Source organism: Taurulus bubalis, assembly GCF_910589615.1.
Source record: "Taurulus bubalis genome assembly, chromosome: 17".
Taxonomy (NCBI): domain Eukaryota; kingdom Metazoa; phylum Chordata; class Actinopteri; order Perciformes; family Cottidae; genus Taurulus; species Taurulus bubalis.
The window spans coordinates 10,814,309-10,833,591 of record NC_136605.1 but is presented as its reverse complement, the minus strand read 5'-3'; the positions used below and the strand labels follow the sequence as shown (position 1 = coordinate 10,833,591).

Here is a 19,283-nt window from a genome sequence, read left to right as displayed (position 1 = left end):
GAGCTACAAACAAGTTACTTCATGAGGCACACATTTCAGACAGAAATAGGAGTTTGTACATTAGTTGCTTTATATGTTAGGAGACGACAACATGAAAAGTGCAAATTCCTGAAACATGATGAGAAAGAGCAAGACACATTATCCAAAAGCTATAACTTTGAATGGCTGTGTTTACTTTAAAACAAAATAGAAATAGTTCAGCAGGTTTAATTCTTCAGATGAAGTTTAATATATTCATGCACTGCACTAAAATGTACAAAGTTTAGACTTGATGGGAAACAGGGAAGATAGTGTTGTTTCCAATGGTTTACAACTGTATGTTGTTTCTATTTTAATAATTCATCTCCGACACAAAACTGCCAACACTCACTTGAAAGTGACTTTTCTTTTTCTTATTTCTCAAATAACAAATCATTTCACATTCACAGATCTGTAAAAAAAAAAATGGACAGGGTGGAATATAGGATCAGTGCTGCTGAAAAAAGAAAGTAGGTCAACAGCTTGTAATGTTAATAATGTGTTAGTGCAAACTCAACACTGGTTGCAGCTGCATCATATTATAAAGACTTTCAGCAAAATAGCTTGAGGCTGCAAGAAGTAGTTTGGCTTCAATAAGAAACTGATCAACAAGGATAACAAGACTACATGCACAACTTAAAGAGGAAAGCCTCATGAACAATGAGACACAGGCTTCCCGGAAATAATCTAAAAGAAATGAGCTGAGCCAAACCAAGAACACGCAATTAGTGGTTGTTCTCATCAAAGGAACATGTCTGGCACTTCACTTGATGTGAGGAAAATACAATTTTATGATTAACTCCAGAATATTCTCACCATGTTTAGCAGGAAAAAATGCCACAGCCCTTTAATAGCAACATGTCTGCACTCTGTCAGTTTCTCAATGAAAGCAGCAAAAAGCAAAGTAAAAAGTCCAGCCTTCAGCAAGGCAAAACAACATCAAACATAAATCCCCATCCAGTGATACCACCACTCCCTGAGAGATTTGTTTAATTGCATTAACAAGCAGACTAACACAAATGTAAGCAGAGAATGAGTCAATAAAGCGACAAATATTGAGACCCTACTGACCGGTACGACAGTTAGAGCCTCCATGTCCACGTTCTCATCCTGGTGTCGGCAACAACAGCGGAGAAGGAGGCTCCTCCCAACCCTCTGCAGCCCTACCTGCCTGCTTTGTGGAGGCCATCTCTTCTCTTGCATCGCTTTCTTGCCGAAAAACCACAGACCTCTAAAAAAAAAAACACAAACTTATCTCCACCAGAGTCTCTGTGTCGCTCGATCCGCACTCCACATCGCTAACTACGGTTTTTAAAGAGCCCACTGTAGCCTCACCTGCCAGTGTGGCACCATGTGATCCTCATTGTATTGAGACCATGTGACCCCTTCCACCAGTTTCCTGATCAATTGTGGACCAAAATAAGTGGCGGCATCGATTGGGAGCCATGCAGTGGAGTGATTGTAGTTCATTCTAAAAGGAAAGGACATCGCTCTCCTCTAACAAATTGCATATTTCTGATGTCCCACTGCTGACAGCCATATCTACACTAACCTACTAACCCATGTTAAAAACAATCTTTGAGCATTGTTGTCTTTCCATCTTCTCACAAACCCTCGGGGATGTTTAGACCCTCATTTGCACTGTGTTATGCAAATGAAGACATGACAAAAGAAGCTGGACTCGTATGAAGACGAGCTGTGGTGTCGAAAAAACTCACAGAGAAAACGCGAGGAAAGTCTAACGTGGTCGTCTATTCAGATTCTAGTTCTTCTTTCCACTTTCCCAACTTAGATGACAACAGCGGTCAGACATAGTAAAAGTACATTTCCTCTTAAGGACAAAGCACTAAATTAAAAAAGCTACTGATGTTCATGTCCATATTTGGTAAACCTAAAAAAGGAGAAGGGATTTGAAGAGAGATCTCCCCTCAGAAAACCCCAGGCGTGAATAGTTTTCCATTACAGCATGAAGTGGCATTAATGACAGAGGCCTGATGACTTTGGCTCTTGCTCCACAAATCAGTTTGTTTTCATGACCAATAGACAGCACACAGTGTTAGGAAACAAGGTTGAGGTGTGATATCTCACAGGATTCACTGAACACAACGGCCTCTGGCACGCCTTTGTGTGTCAGCAGCTGACCACAGCAGCTGAACAGATGTGAAAAGACAACACAGTAATGAGAACATAAACACACGGGCAAAAGTTCACTCATCCAAGAAATGTTAAGTTATTGATGTTGGGCACAGCTCTGATTCATAATGACGACCAGAGAACAACTGCCACCACCAGCTCACACGCAACAGCTCGGTGTCATTACTCTGACTTTATCATTAACATAGAAAGAGTTGACTGTTTATACTTTTGATCACACATGTTTGAAGGCATTTGAGGTGTAAAGTACAAAAGGAGGATATATACCACAAAAGCCAATGTGATAATACTAAATATTCACAGACTGTGGATTGTAGGCCATCTGCTATGAAAACCAAAGAATTGTACTTTTATCCCTTTTATATGAAGTCAAAAAAGCAAAGTGCAAAATATGTAACATATAACTCCTTTCATTTAATGTTCTTCTTACAAAATTCCAAACCATAAAGAACTTTAGTGTAGATCAAATTCAACATTTCAGCCAGTGCTACCATATTTCCCTCTAAACATGAAGACAAAAGCAACTGCTGCACTTAACAACCCTTCAGTAAACCCGAAATAGGTGCAACTCAAAAGTAAAAGGTTATAAAAGCAAAATAAGCTAAATTTGTGACTCGTCACAGATAGACAGGCAGTCCCATGTCATAGCAAGGCGGCATGGCATCAGCTTAACATGGATACAGCTGATGTGGTTCACCTGTGGCACTACAGAAGGTAAGCAGCAAGACGAAGAGAGGGAGGAAGAGGAGAGAAGGGGACAACAAATAAACAGGGCAGTGGAGCTGAAAAAGGAATGGGGAGTTGGATGAGGACACCAGGGAGCGTGAGAGACCCAGGAAGGCTGAGGTACTCACAGGCTGCAGGTTATGCTTGAAGCTCATGCTGAAGCGCACCACAGGGTAAACGGCAAGAGAAGAGACTGCAAGAGAAGAGAGGGAGGAAACCCCTATCCATCCATCTGTATCCCTCTCCCTCCTGCTCTCTCCTCCCTCCCGGAAGCCCGGCCCTCACCGCGGGATCCTCCTTCAAACAGGGACAAATGATCCAGCGGCTCCTCAACTGGAGCTCAACAAGCGATAACTGGGGGAAATCCAAAGTAGCTTTTCTTTAGCTTTCTGCTTAATACATTTCACTGTTGATGTAGGCAGCCGGATGGAGTTACTTGAGAAATTATTCTGGAAATATTTCTGTATTTACATTACAGGCACGTCTACTTATTTGTGAAAAAAAAGTATCTTAAAGTTGATCTAGATGACATGATATGCTGATTATAAACCCATGTGATGCTTTTATAAGGTACTAAAAGTCATAACAAAAAAAGTCAATCATGTCTATAATATTGCCATTCTGTCAATGGCTAATTAACTCATAATAATGGGTTTGATCAATGAGCATGTTAAGATTGTGATACTTCTTTGTGACTACAAACCTGTTTAACATGTACACAACATTTTAAAATCATGGTGCCACCTTTCAAAAATAAATATAAAGTTATATTAAATTCAAACTGCATCTCGACAGGCTCCTGTTGTGAGCGCTTTCAAAGCCAGGGGGCGCCACACACAATAGTAACAGTGTGCTGGGGCTTTTCTACAGTTACCAGTACCAGCTACAGTCTAGTCAATCACACTGTGTGTTTCATGTTATGCAGACAAATCAATACGGACAAAGATCAATAACAACCTTCATTTCCCTTTTTGTAAGGCGGCAATCGAAATCCAATTATACATGTTGTATAACAGCGTATAACATTAAGTAAAGGCAACATCTGCATATAGATTTAGTAGCATGTAAACAACATATGTATTATTTAGACTAAATTGTGCTTTGTGTGGTTATTGACCGCCGCTACAGTTTGCTCTCACGTGACAGCAGCAGCGTTACTGTGACCTGAAACCTGACCTTCAGGACTTCACATTCATCTGCGTCCCCACGAACATGATAGCCCTGTTGAAACCGGACAAAAGCTAGAAGACGGCTAGAGGGGACTGCAGTTGGTGGTTTTGAGTGAAAGCATGCCTGCTGTCCTCCACTTCCATTAGCTCCAGAGGTCAAGGTCACTGGCATCAGCACCAAGCCACCGAGTGCCGCTCAATAAGCCTCACAGCCGTCACCCTTTTCACTCGCTTTCATAACTACATCCCACCAGAACCTCTCCCTGCTGTCACAGGACGGCTTTACAAGACGTCTGTGATCCCCACACACACCCACACTATCAACAGTGAGTCCCCCGTTCTCTATGCTGCCTAGTAACCATCCATACATTAGGCTACATACAGCAGATACAACAGCACTGTGCATACACAAACTAACAATCAATTACATTTTACACATTTGAAAACAAATGCTTGCTTTGCTACTTACTTCATGAAAAAGTTACACATGAGAGCTTTACAATTCATCCACTGAAAATACAAAGACCTTCAGTAAACAGTGTTTGACAGCTAAAACCTAATGCAAAAGGATTTGCAAAGTATAAATCCGAAACACATCACAAGTCTTTCCTGTTAAACAAAATAAGAAATATCTGCAAATGTGACCAAATACTTAATAATCATAATGCAACTAAATCCTTTAAAATGGCCAAGAAATAATATAAAATGAAGGAGATGCATAATTACCACTAGGAAGTTCATTTATATAATACGTTTTGAATCAGCTACTGACACAAGCCTATATCAGCCCCCTGTTTGTACGAAAAGCAAGATTTAAAGACCACATTGTTGTGAAGATGAAGACGTCCTGTGTCTGGCAGCAGGAGACACACCAGAGACAGAGAGCTGTAGTAAGTCTTCCTTCCAACAAAAACATAAACCCTTCTGACACTCCACTCCACTGACACGCTAACACAGAGAAACACTCTTCATCCAAACTTGAACGTGACGTCAGCAGAGTCAAGATAACAACTCAAGTGTTCTGCCAGGCATTCAAGGAGGCCTTCTGCTCATCCTGTCAGTGTTTCCAGGGCCGCAGAAGCCCCGTTGCTCACGACGGTGTAGCTGGCTGTCGATACCACTCTTCCCCCTGGTGTGAAGAAGTGAGATCTCACCACCACCAAGGCAGCAATTATATACAACATAGGGCAATAGTGCAGCACAAAACTATTGATTACATTTGAACCAAAGAAGGAGGTATACTGAGCTATCTGGATTACTTGCTGAGTGAAACCTGGACCCATTATTTTTTAATTCAGTCCATGTTTCAGATTTGAAGGATTTAAAGCATCACAGATATTATTCAGACAAGCTGCTTCTTGTAAAGTTAGTTAATGAGTTAAGAACCAAAATGTAAAGTGCTTTTCACCAAATACAGCATTACTTGTACACGTTTTCCTCAAAGTTTCTTTGAAATCTGTTGGCAGTTTTTGGAGCAATACTGCGAGATAATAAACTAAATAAACAGATAAACTGAGCTGAAAGCGCTGCCTCTTTGGCTCAGGCTGGTTGGAAAGAGAGTCAACTGACCGCAGATAAACTGGGTTAATGTGCTGAGCGCAGAGGGCCCCAAAGAGCCCGACTTCCTCCTCTACCACACAGGCCAGTCCATGACGTTTAGGTTGTGTGCGTTTGTGCCGATGTGGTAAGTAAAAACATCTACTAAAGGAGGCCTCCTGTTCGGTAATAAGTTTATATAATATAACCAGTTTCTGAGAAAACTTTCTCGCCACAAAATTTCTCAGGTAAATATTGCTGTTACTTTACAGAGTCAGATTAAATAATAAACAAAAGATAGGAAAGAAAATCCCTGAAGTGTGCTTCACCGCAACAAGACAATGTCAAAACAGAAACTTGCCTCGTCTTTCAGTATTTTTCCATTTGAGTTACTTCTTCCGCTGCTGTATGAGAGGTAACATTGTGCCAAAATGTGAGCAGACACACCTGTGGTGTGACGACAGGTGGCTGATGAGAGTGTTGTGCTGCTGGTGTCATAGATGTCACACCTCAGGTGAGATCACCCTCTCACACTATCAACCCGTGACTGCAGAGGTCTTTCAGCATCTTCAGTGAGTCAGAAGCAACGACTGGATGTCACAATGCTGGGAGATCGACCACACAAAGGGCCAAACAAGCTGAACTTGACAGGATGACAGGAGGAGTGATATGATTTGATAAATATAATATGATTTTCCAATGAGGGTGCCAAATATTTACGTTCAGGCTAAAAAAAAAGAAGCTAGCAAACAAAGCTGTTGGGAATCTCTGTCATCACAACCTCTAAAAAGAAGGCTTATCTTGACTTGAAGTTATCTAAACGTTAGTCCTACAATGCAAATCTAAAAAAAGAGATAATTTCATCCAATCATTTTCCAATAATTATCTCTTTTTTCACTGAGACGTTAAAGCACTCTTACCTGAGTGACGTGAGTGACCTTCTCGGTGACATTCTGGGTTCGGTCTTTAATCTTGCTGGGTGCAATGATTTCAATCTCAGTGGGCGAAGGTGGTCTCAACCGGTCCGAGCCGAAGGTGAGAGTAACCTGAGGGATGCGGCCGATGGTCCGATGTCTCATCAGGTCCGAGTCCGACGTAGAGTTCGGACCGCTCGGCTTCAGATCTACAGCAGAGAGATGTGAGAAATGTATTTGAATAATACGAGGCCTTATACGTGGAATTATACACTAAATTCCCAATGACATACTTCTAAATGAAGTGTCCAGGTTTAAAGGTCAAATAATGAACAAATGTTAAAAGAAATGCTCCAGTTCAAATGTTTTTTAAACTAAATGTTTTTGTTCATGCACTATTTCTTGCCCTCAACAGAGGATGCAGGACAGACTGCAATTCCCGGCAGTCTTAAAGACTGAGGTGGATGTACAAATACGGAGAGATGAAAAATATAGTTTCCTCACAAAAGACTTCCCCTGAGAGAAGAAGACGATATACGTGCCGTAGTGTTCAATTGTGCCACAAATGGACCACAAACCGAGAGAATCAGACAAACAATCACACACGGTGTCAGAGGGATTGTGTGTCTCTGCTGGAACAATCATCCGGCGGCTGCACATGCTCAAAGCCATGCGCTCCTTGTTATGGAAGATGGAGAACTGGGGATTTCACAGCGTCTACACCAGTTTCATCCTATCGGATTGTCTAAATCTTTCATTTTATATCAAATTGTTCAGTTTTGTAACAAATACTATACCCTGGTCATGGTAAATACTCCTTTCTGATTGGCTGTCAGGTGTGTTAAGACCATTTCAGTCAACATTCTTTCCCAGCTCAAGTTGCAAACATGTTGCTACTTGTTTATTTTGAACAGCATAGACACAAACAGCTTTTTTTGTGAATTATGTTTTGCATTATTTGCAAGATTGATTTGATATATGATTAAATCTTTTGGTTGGGTTAATAGCAATTAAACAATTGTCTTTAAATGAAAGTATGTTAATTATATGAAAATATTACATGTGGCATATGTAATATATTATTTCACATAAGGGGCTTGAACTGGCAATAACTCAATTGTTGCGTTAGAATTATACATTATGTCGTACTCCTGTCAGGAGTTTAATTCGATAAAATAAACATTTCACGAATATGTTGAAAGTATGTGCTTTAACGATAATTTAGTTTTTTTTTAGACAAATACCTGATAGCTTTTTACAACAATACCCCGAGTAATTCTGTATTTTAACTACAAGTTCCCACTGAAATGCTCGCAGCGTCCCAGACAGACACCCACTGCAGTTGGTTTGGAGGTCCCCGGGTCGACTGCTCCATTCTGCCCTCGCTCCATCAATGTCGTCCAGTGACGAGGCGCGTCGAAGGCTGCGGACGCTGTCCCGAGAAGCGCTCAGAGGTAGCGGACCCCTGGAGAAGGCGTTTCCGGGGTCCAGGTGGTCTGTCAGCAGGGAGCAACGCTTGGTGGAGGACTGGGCTGCAGGCGATGGAGGAGCAAGGTCCTGTTCTATTAGGGCTTCGGTCTCAGACTGCATGCAGCTCTCCTTGGATGGGATGCGAAACTCTTTGAGGGGAACGTCCTCACTGTTTGGCTGGCAAGGGCAGAGAGGGGGAAGTCTCGTCTTAGGTGTCCAAAAATGATAATTACATTTGTTACATTTCAACAGTTGCAGTCAAACTGAAATGGTGTTGTGTTTTGCAAATCAGGCCTGGATACTGTCAGGAAAAAGTGATTCATCAAAACATGAGAGAACTCTAAACAAATGAAACGGGAGAAAGATTAACTCAACAATGATAGATTATTTTCCCCCTCATGTTTTCCCCGTTGGGGTCCTTTGGGATAAGCAATCAATCCTTGAATTTCAAACAATTCTCGTGGCTATTTGGCGTAACTGTATATTTCATATGTGAAAAGCCTAAAGTAAACATACTACAACAGAATGCATGACATACACGGAAGCATGCCACATTGTATCATCTCTTGTGAGTGTTGTGAATGTATGAATACCACCTCACCTGCAGGTAGTCCACGACCACGCCTTCAAACTGATCTTTGGAAAGTGAAGGTTGTCGCAGGGACCGCAGCACCGGGAGCCTCATCTTCAACCTGCGATTCTGACCTGAGGGGGAAAGTCTGTGTTCAGCTCAGCTGTTAACAAAACTTAAATTGTATCTACTGCAAATGATGTTCACATGCAATCATTTTGTATAAGCCAATTATCAATAATTCAGTTGCAAAACATTTTTATTTAATGAAAAGCAGGCATAAGACGAAAGTTAAAGGGTTTTTACAGTATATCAATCCTTGGGCAACTCTATTCCGGAGGCCTGACTTCTTGAGAGAAGGATCAATCAGCTCCTGGAAGTTGAGGATGAACATGATCACAAGACCTTCTTCGTTTTTTACGGGGACAACATCCACCAGGCAGGGTCTACAGGTTCCTATTGACACAGAAAGAGACACGCTTCAATAGGAAGGCAGGGGGCACTCAGATTTGAACAGGGGAACTCATGATCTGCAGTCAAATGCTCTACCACTGAGCTATACCCCCATTGATAAATAGGTTTAGCTACTATCTGATTTGGCTCACAAGGGCTTCCATTAAACTTGGATTAAAAGGTTTAACTTCCCTCTGTAATCAGTGTGGTCTAAAAATACTAAGAGGGGGGGGGGTTCCTGCATTCAGTTTCATTCACACATCCAATCAGAAAAAAATCGTCCAGTGAGGGCAGCCGAATCACATTGTATCCCCTTGTTTGCAATTCTCTCTGCCTGTTCAGTCTGGAAGCACAGTAGGAAGCAGGAGACAAAAGAAATGGATGCTTAGTGGATTTGAGCTGGCATGCTGATCACATTTCCATGACAACAGCGCTCTAGACTGAACGCCCCATGCCCAAATGTCCAAAGTAGCAAAATACATGTCTGTGTGTGTGTGTGTGTGTGTGTCTGTGTGTGTGTATCTGTGTATGTAAGGAGACAGTGAATGGGTTGATGACAGTAATCTCCTGGTGTGTTTGCGTGCCTCTATCCTTGTGTTTCCGTCACTCTGTGCAAGGGACAGATAAAACGGTGAGGGAGGAATTGAACGGACGCGGTCTGGTCAGTCTGCAACGGGTGGCATTAAGGATGAGTCGAGAGGAAATGGAGCTTTGAGAGGAGGGAGCGTTCAGTTAAAATGCCAACGTTGCCAAGTTTAAACGTCTGCCTCGCTCTGTTATTTCGTTGTTTGTTTACTCTGCTCCCTCATTACAGTCCTAATACCACCATCTCCACGTCTACACTTTTCGTTCCTTCATGCTTCCCCAACTGTGATAATTATATTTCTGTTTTGCAATTAAGTTTTTCACAACATTATAGGTTGGGGATGTGAAAGAAAGCACAAATAAATTTGTTTAGGAGGGAGGGAGGAGGGATTAAGGATGTACCAACAAACCAATATGGCAGAACAGGTGAGTCGAAACAGGAGAGTGATTCAAATGATTCAAGTTTGTGTGTGTTAATGTGCCTGCCTGGTTTTGCTGAGAAGGCCACTCAGTAATGACTGATTGTTTAGATTATGAAGAGTCTGTAAGGTCTGAAAGAATAACATGGCAGGTCCCCGTGAATGGTCGTCTTACATGGTGGTGCGAGATTAGGATATTTTTTCTTCCTGATGGATCATGATTTCTAAGTTTCTAAGAGAAAATCTGAATGAGATTTTGTTTGATTAAAAGCCTTCCGCTATCAGAAATGAAGTGCTGTGACTGTTAAATGGATAATATAGGAGCAGATTAATAAATTGTGTTTAGGGTAATAGTCTGTAATCTGCTCGATCAGGTTTCTTGTAAGAACACGGATAGTAAAACAGTGGAACACAAGGATGATTATTATGAATAACTGTTTTCATAACAATCAAGCTGTCCAATAGGCCAGGTATGTGAGGTTGCAAACACTTACCTTCTTTATCATAGTAGAGGATCTCCACCTTGAGCTCCTCTGAGCCCAGCAGGGCCTCAGCCAGTTGGGCCAGGGCGCTCTTCATGGTGCCGGGCCCCACCAGGAACTGGCAGGTGCAGGGCTGCTGCATGATCTCCGCCCTGGCGAAACCAAACATCTGGCAGAAGCCTTCGTTGCAGTAGATGATGCCACAGTTCTTCGTCTGGGCGTTGGCAATCAGAAACTTGCGATCTGAAGGGCAGAGGAAACGTCAGAATCAGAAACAGAAACTGTTTATGGCCAACTACGTTACACAAACCAGGAATTTGGCTATTATGATTGGTGCGCAACAGTAAAACACAGTGCAATAGTACGACATCATTTAATAAAAATAGAAAATGTACGATAACATATGGTGAACAAACAAAGAACAAAGAGCACATTATGACACGTATATTCAGCGTTATATTCAAGTTCAAGAGGCAATACATCTATGTGGAGATATAGTGACTGTGGGTTTAAGTTAGAAACTAAGTAAGAAACTCCAAGTATAGTCAAAGTATTGTTGAGTATTCTGTGTAGTTTACACATTGATAGAAGGAGCTTTATTAAAAAGCATTCACCATATAGTATTAAGAGAAAGAGTCTGCTGTATGCTACACTGCCCTACACTTTGCTTTGCTAGCTAGCAGTCTATTAGCAGGACAAGTTTAGCTAACGCTAGTTGCTGCTTCATTTATATAATACTGATTTAGGCTACTAACATCTTTGGATTGTCAAAGATATTTTTTTTTTTTTTTTTTTTTACAGGAGAAAACAGGAGTAAAGGTTAAGGGAACCACAGCAGCTAGCTTTCATCTAAGCTAACGGTGAGGGAGCTACATTCTGATGCCCTTCTATGGCATAATAATGTTTTATATAGTAAAACAAACGGTACAATTCCACATTGTATTCAATTTATTGTATTAATTTCTACCGTATATGCACTAACTGCTTCTTTCAAAAGTTATTAGAAAAAAGAAATTTCAATATTTACAATAAAAAATTCACTTAACGTGGTGTTTTAACTCCCCTGCATGGTCTCCACACGACAATCAACTCAAGTGGAGCAATGGAGTCCAGCTCTCCATTGTGCTAATGTTAATACCGTCACAATCTCTCCCAAGGGACTGGGGAGAAGCAGGTGGGCACTTAATATAAGAGCCTCAGCGGCTCGTCACACCTGCTGTCACCTACGTCATGGGAATATAGGGTGTTGACGTACATCAGCCTGTAAGATTTTACCTGACATTTTTTAATGAAACTTAAATAATACAGCTGCTTGTCATAATCATGTGCTCATATAATTATGCTGCTAGATGAGGGTATTGTCTTTTTACTATGATGGATTATTTCTATGTTCTCGTCTCTATTCATACTGATAGTGGTGGAGGGAGAATGCCTTTACTCAAAATACTAACACCACACCATAGAAATACTTTGTGACAAGTAAAAGCCCTGCATTGAAAATGTTGCTTCACTATATGTACTTAAAAAATGTACTCAAATGTACTTTAAAAATGTAATTATTATTAGAAAAATTCTCTGTGTAGGTGCATGACTGTATAATGAGATTCATATTACTCATGTACTAATTAATGCAAAAGCAGAGAGTAAAGAAAAAAAGGGTACTGGTAGCTTGAAATGGAGCTGCACTTTTATATATGGTTTTATATACTGTTGCCATAGTTTAATTTATAAAAAGACAATAATTGATAAGCTCTTTGCTTTGTATAGAAAAATCTTAATTCGTAAAGTAACGATAATTTTATCGGAGTAAGATGTAGTAAATGGTAAAGTGACCTTTGTTTTGAGGCTATAGCAGTGTTTCAACATATATGGAATTCATTTTAGAAGCCCACACGAATATATCTGCCCTGACCCCACAGGCAAGATAATGATTATTGCTTTCAATAAGGATTTAAAAAATACAACGCATTGCTAAAGAGATGTCCAGGAGTTGTTAACAGTTCCACCAAATAAATATTTATCCTTTGAACTTCCCAAATATTTTCAAATTTGGGGCCCAAACAGATAAAACTCTCCAGTATTTCATAAAAGAAACAAAGATCAGATGAAAAGCTTGTAAACTTTTACAAATTTGTGTCGCAGACCCGTCACGTACATTTAGCTCATAAAACTTCTGGACTTTTACTTGAGTAAAAAGCAGGACTTTGACTTGTTAAGGAGTATGTTTACATTGATACCTGTATAACCCATTCACCACTGAAAACTGGACCACAGTACCTTTTTTTTGCTGCGATTTCAAACCTTTGAGTATTACTCTGCACTCAGAAAAATCCTTAATAGTATTGCCTAATTCCACGCTCATGCCATCCAGTTCCTATTATTGATGGTTGTAATGTACGTAGCATCATCAACCATGAAAGTGAAGCATGACAGTTTTGTTCGAAGGCCGCTAATGGAGGAGTGCAATGAGCTGAATGAAAAGGACATATCCTCTGACTGGCCCTTTTATGATCCTGTGGTGGAACTGGGTTAAACAGCTCTTCGTTGTCTGCTGCCCAAACAGATGAGCGGCCCCCCACTCGTCTCTCAGCCCCTCTCTTTAAAGTAAAAAGCTCCTCTGGTGGAAAGCACATCCTGTCCACAGTCATTATACTGGGCTCAAAGCGGAAGCCCTGATCGTCAGACCGTTGCTTAGCAGCAACACACGGCACGTGCACTCACCTGGTCAGGCACATGCATGTGGCTGCGCGTGCACATTACACACTTAGTGAAATACAGTAGAGGCATTACATAAAAGAGATTTTTAAAAGATGCTTCAGTGATTTAAGTGTTATTGCAACCAAATTGAATCAGACAAAACTGATCGAGAGCAATAAAGTATTTCTCATGTTTGGTCCGATCAGGATATCATGGTGAGCGGTCCAGAGAGTTATAGGCCTACAAGTATGCAAGGGAACACAGACTTCATAAGTAGACTGAAAATAATGTTTTGTAGCATTTTTAAACAATACATTATATGAACAAAGATGTAACTTGCTGATATGCAATGTGTGACGTATACAAAAGATGTAAGTAAAACGGAGATAAAAGATCAATAGATAAATAACCCGATAGGTTATCATTTAACATATCAATCCAACATTCATATTTTATCACAGGGACCAAAAGAGGTTGTTTTTTCTTTCTAAATGTGCGAGCGCTGCAGCCAGTGGAACATGTGAGCTAATGGAACATAATATTAAACATCAGGTGAGCAAACATCACTGACACAAATTAGATCAGATGTGTGCCACCTGTTTAAGGGTCTAAATTAATATGAATGTGAGAAATAAAGGATATAGGCTGTAGCCCTCTTGTGACAGACAACATGGTGTGGCTAACATAATAGGGGAAACATAAACACACACAGAAATGCTGTGGCACCAAACTAACAAGGTTTGACCCACATTGATTATCTCTGTAATCAAAAGGTTACATGCAGCAGCACAACAATGCTTTATTTTAATAATCGTGACATAAATATGTTGTGATGGCACACTACTCCTAGTGATGATAACCGTTTCCTGTCAGAAATCATTTTTTCCTTCAGGGACTGTGGACATTATTACCTCACAATACCGTAATGTAGGGCAAACACTTTTTTTTACGCACTTTCTTTTGCACTTATAATCGATATCTGGAGGGTTAACTGCGTGCCCACACTTTGACAGCATCTCATGGGGGATAACTTAATCTAATTTAATGTGCACTTACTTTGCTCGTCGAATTTCCTGATGATAGTGTCCAGGTAGGTGTTCTGGAGCGCCACGTGACCGCGTCTCACAGGCATTTTGGTGCTGAGAGAAAAGACTTCTCCGACACATGAACCTTACTTGTTAAAAATAAATTAAAAAAGAAGAAACGATAGAATTTGTATTGCCACCTGTGAAGAAAACAAAATCCGCTTCCACTTGGAGGACGCGCGCGGACGGTTTGATGTCTCGGAGGCTGCTGATGGTGGTGAGAGCTGAGCGCAGGAGGAGGATGGAGAAAGGGTCTGGTTGCCAGGGTGATGGCATATGCAGAATGTTGCACGCTGATATTGAGAAGAAAAAAGTAGACTAGGATACTTTAAAAGCCAAATGCAACATCTCTAAACCTTTAAAAAAGAAAAACAAACCGGTACGTGCCTCGCTTTTTGGTTTCCTCAAGGCAAAGAAGATTCCCTGTTTTGGGAGAATAAGTTGTGTTCAGAAGCTGCAGGACATCTCGGTTTTATTATTTTGATCATCGCAGCATTCTCTCTTTCAAGTGTAGACCCCGCGCGATAAGCACAGCGAAGACGAGGCTCCAATGAGCCAGTTTATCTGGATCCACTCCCCTTCCACCTCCCCCTGCTCGACAGGAGCGGCTGAAAGCGGCGACTAGTCTCTCTCAGTTAACCAGGTCAAAAACGGAAGTGCATATTGATTGGCTTTCAAAATAGAGGCAATGTCTTTCTGTTTCTCTGATTAGGTTTGGAATTAGTTTCAATACCTCTTCACAGTAGCTGACACAAGCTGTAGGAGCTGTGTACTAGTCATGTCGCGGTGGCATGCCTTCCCCAACTTGGACAAAAAGTTATTTGTTATCATCCCCAAATGTGTTACAGCGCCAAATCCAAAAACGTTGTAATGCAGTATAGTGCCCTCAAATCCTTGCCCATGAAATATTTTTTTTCTCTCACAATACCTACATTTGTTTATATTTATAACGCCTAATATAATGAAAATTCACTGCCATTTTGGTCAGATGTATATATGGTCTGATTGTTGTTGTAGTGCCCTCAAATGCCAATTCCAACATCTACTCGAAGCTTATGACATTTTAGAATATATAGTGGAAGGCTATTATAAATAAAGAGGGTATAAAAGGGGACAATACTTGCTGGATATGTTTGGATTTGGGGTAACTGCATGACTTTTTCTACATTTTATTTTGAAATCCACTTCCTGAGGGATGACTTGATGGGGGTCTGACACTGACAGAGTGCAGACCCTCATCAGTCCACTCTGCTTGACTCCACATCACAAGTCTCTGAGCTCAAAATAGCAGCATCCTCTCTCTCTCTGGAATATTATATCAATCTATATTCACGATAAGCTTGTGTGTGTGTGTGTGTGTGTGTGTGTGTGTGTGTGTGTGTGTGTGTGTGTGTGTGTGTGTGTGTGTGTGTGTGTGTGTGTGTATGTGTGTGTGTGTGCGTGCGTGCGCGCATGCGTGGTATCTTGTCATCTTTGACTATTTCAGAAAATAAACAATTGTGTATGTTGAAGGAGCCTATTTCTCTGTTCTTTAGACTGACTTTCTGCCTTACAAATGTGATTAATCCCCTGAACTTCAGTAGTGTGTCTTTAAAAGACGGCAATCATCTCCCTGAACCCGTCGAGGAGACATTTAGTTGGCACAAGCTGAGTATCCAGAGACACAGCAGACGTCCAGGCCAGAGTTTCAATTGTACACCTAGTTAAAGGTCACATGATGAGGCTGAAAGGGGCTTCTTGACACACACACACACACACACACACACACACACACACACACACACACACACTCACACTCGCACATTGTTAGTTTTGTTTGGGAATAGCTGCCACAAAAGAGTTTCTTTGACCAGCTCGGCTGAGTGATATTTACTGCAGGCTGGTGTACTGTACTTCCTCTTTCTATGTCTCCGCTGGCAACACTGACACAGGACCTAAATCGAGCCTTAATTATATATTTCAGTGGATTTCTGAGATTTACAGAGTCTATATGTGACCTATTGTTTTAAATAATTAAAACAGAGGTCATTGGGAGACCATTCATGATCCTCTCAGCTGGTACTTTGATGATTTAAGTAGTAGGTTGGTGGCTTATACATCTGAGAAGGCATCGCTCCACTTTGACCAATGAAAAGCAGCCGCTGTGAGCACGTGTTTGGCGATACAGCGGTTCAGTCCGTAAAGGGTGTTTGGAGATCAGAGAGGGCTTCATGGACCCGGCAGACAGGCTGAGGTGGTTGCTCTGTGTTTTGTCTCAATGGCCTTGATGAAATGAGGGCTAAAATTAACCAAGAAGCACACATGCCTTCCCTTGACCCCTCAGTGTGAGAGCCAAGTAAGACAGGAATGTGAACTACACAGGGCAGCGAAAGACAAAGAGCGGTAAATAAAAAAAGAGTTGGTCGCAACACTGGACGATAAGTGTGAGTTTGGAGTTTTATTTCCTCATATAAGAACTGGAAATGCAAATGTAAAGGTTACATTTCAAGCACTTCACTAAGGACGTTATTTTCTGTCCCATTTGTATTTTTGTCTGCGTTTATCAATACCAGGATATCTTAAACTTGAAATTCATATGAAAACTCTGTATACTGTGTACTATTATACATAATAAACAATTTTTTAAAAGCCCATTAACATTGAGGTGACATCTTAAAATAGCTTGTTTTATCAAACTAGCATGCTGTCGAATACCCAAATATATTTAGATAACTTTCACGTAATAAAAAACAAGCAGCATGTCCAAAAAAACTGACAACTTTGAACCAGGTAATGTGTATAATGTTGACTTGAAAAAATACTAAAATAACTAAGCTGCAGATAAATGTTGTATCAAACATTGAATTGACTTATGGTAGCTGTGGTGTATACGGCGCATGAACGGCTCAAATCACCATCTGTTCAGCCTTGGCGATGTTCTCCAGTATATTGAATTTATTTGCTGCACCGATGTGTTAAAGTCCCAATTAAGGGTATTTGTGTCATACCTGCTCTCCTCCTGGAAGTCCATGCTTGTGTAATTTAAAAGTGTTTTCTAACGAGACTTGGCGACCGTGTGATTTTATGTTTTCTATAGCTGGCATGACAGCTGTTGTCACCTCGCACCCACTGTGGGAAGATAATGAGCTTAAAGATGTCCATCTTCGCCCCTTCCCAGCAGCTCTGGAAGGGAAAGTGTTTCAGAGCCAAACCGCCTGAGAGTTTTATCTGCCTGGAATGCCTTCGGCTCAGGGTTGACTTCTGTGCAGACCTGAGACCCACCATTCCTCTGATAAGAGCCGGGCAAAACAGAGACAGTGCAACATTTAAACACACTCAGTCACACACACATCATCCGAAAGAATGATGCATTTTATGAGAGGTTTTCTCTCAATATACTGACGCTCTTTCTGTTGACTTGAAGAATCAAGTTAAAGCATTGAGCAACAAACAGCACATGTATGTTGGTGGAAAGCTTAGATAACATGTTGGGTCTTTAAAGCATTCGAGTCATTTGAGCAAATGTTTTGTTTGGCAACCACGCTGCGATTCATTTGTAACTGTTGTTCGTATTGAGAAGGTTTCTGATGTGTACAAGCCTTCATTACGTTGTTGTTAAATGTCTAAGCCCCTTTGAAACTCCTCTAACAGTTGTTTCTTCAAATTAAAATACCAATATATATGAAAAAAAAAGAAAATCCCCAGTGCACATAACCACTTCCTGATTCCTTACAAACAGAGCAGTCACCATACTGAGTGTTAAGTTGGTTCAAGGTTCCCTGATTGGAAGAAATGTAAATATTTGTTGGAGCAAAGGGAGTCAATCAGACGCAGCAAGTTGGTGCAACAATTCTTAAAAAGGATGTGATTATAATCATTCTTCCAATGAAAGAGAGGAGGGACAGTAAAGTGACATTTTGGGAAACATGAGTTCAGGTGTTTGACAATTTGGTGCAGGTGTTTATCTGCATCTCAGACAGCTCTATTTTTGGCTACAATTATGAGCTGGGATATTACAGCAAGCGAGCCCACCTGCTCAGCAGACCTGGCCGCCGGGCAGCAACAATCAGTCAGCTCGATGAATAGTGTCTGTCTGCGTCTGTCATCCCTCTAGTAGCCTCAAGTTAACTGGCAGCATATATAACCCTCGTTTCACTGAGATAAAAGCTGATGTCCCATTCTCCATATGGAAAACATTACCTTTTTTTGCAAATCCTTAATACAAAATCTATCATTTGTATCCAATCAAACTTGGCAGGAGATTGATAAAAGTGTCAGTATTGAATCAGAAGTAAAGATAAACGACTACGAACGCATGAACTGACATGAAAATTGTATGGAACGATTGTTAGAAACAAAAAAAGAGGCATCAACTCTAATAACCATGTTTTATTGTTGTTAACTTTACATCGTAGCGTGTAGCACTGGTCATATCTAACGTTATATTCCCACCTGCAGGGGTTTCTTCCCCCCCAAAAAAGCAGGATTCATCTGCTTCTTCGCTACAAGACTCAGGAGTCAGAAGTTCTACTAGATCGACATCAAAAAACGACAACACAGTGAATACAAGAGAGGACTGCACGTTATTGGGAGAAACAGGAGACGGGGTTGAGTGACAGGAGTGGAAGTTGTGGATGGGAGCAGGTGGGAGGCACATGGGAACACAAATTCACAGCGTGTCCTTGGCGACGAATGCAGCGACAGCCAGCTTCGGTGTAGCATCACTCTCATTAGTGGCAGGGCCTGTCAGCACGGCTTCAGTCAGCGGGACTCCCGGCAGAGCAGGAGGCTTGATTACAGTGTTTGAGCTGTGATGTCCGTTCATCCAGCCTTCATCCAAGCCTCCTTTTTTCCTTTTCACTCCGGCATCCCCCCAATCAAAAGTATTAATAAAATAAGGGTTTCTGGTGCTCTCTCTCTCTCTCTCTCTTTCTCTCTCTCTCTCTCTCTTTCTCTTCTCTCTCTCTCTCTCTCTCTCTCTCTCTCTCTCTCTCTTTCTCTCTCTCTCTCTCTTTCTCTTTTCTC

General features: G+C 41.1%; 1 protein-coding gene across 1 annotated transcript in view; it reads right to left on the bottom strand.

The window, feature by feature from the left end:
* kcnh6a (potassium voltage-gated channel, subfamily H (eag-related), member 6a) overlaps positions 1-14,326 on the bottom strand; it is a gene marked incomplete at both ends in the record, with an annotated part of 28,743 nt that extends 14,417 nt beyond the window's left edge. The window contains 6 exons of the mRNA XM_079233686.1: positions 6,524-6,726; positions 7,855-8,164; positions 8,589-8,692; positions 8,865-9,014; positions 10,510-10,740; positions 14,251-14,326. Of these exons, the coding sequence (XP_079089812.1) occupies positions 6,524-6,726; positions 7,855-8,164; positions 8,589-8,692; positions 8,865-9,014; positions 10,510-10,740; positions 14,251-14,326 (1,074 nt within the window). The remainder of the gene's footprint in view (positions 1-6,523; positions 6,727-7,854; positions 8,165-8,588; positions 8,693-8,864; positions 9,015-10,509; positions 10,741-14,250) is intronic.
* Between the last annotated feature and the right edge of the window lie 4,957 nt (positions 14,327-19,283).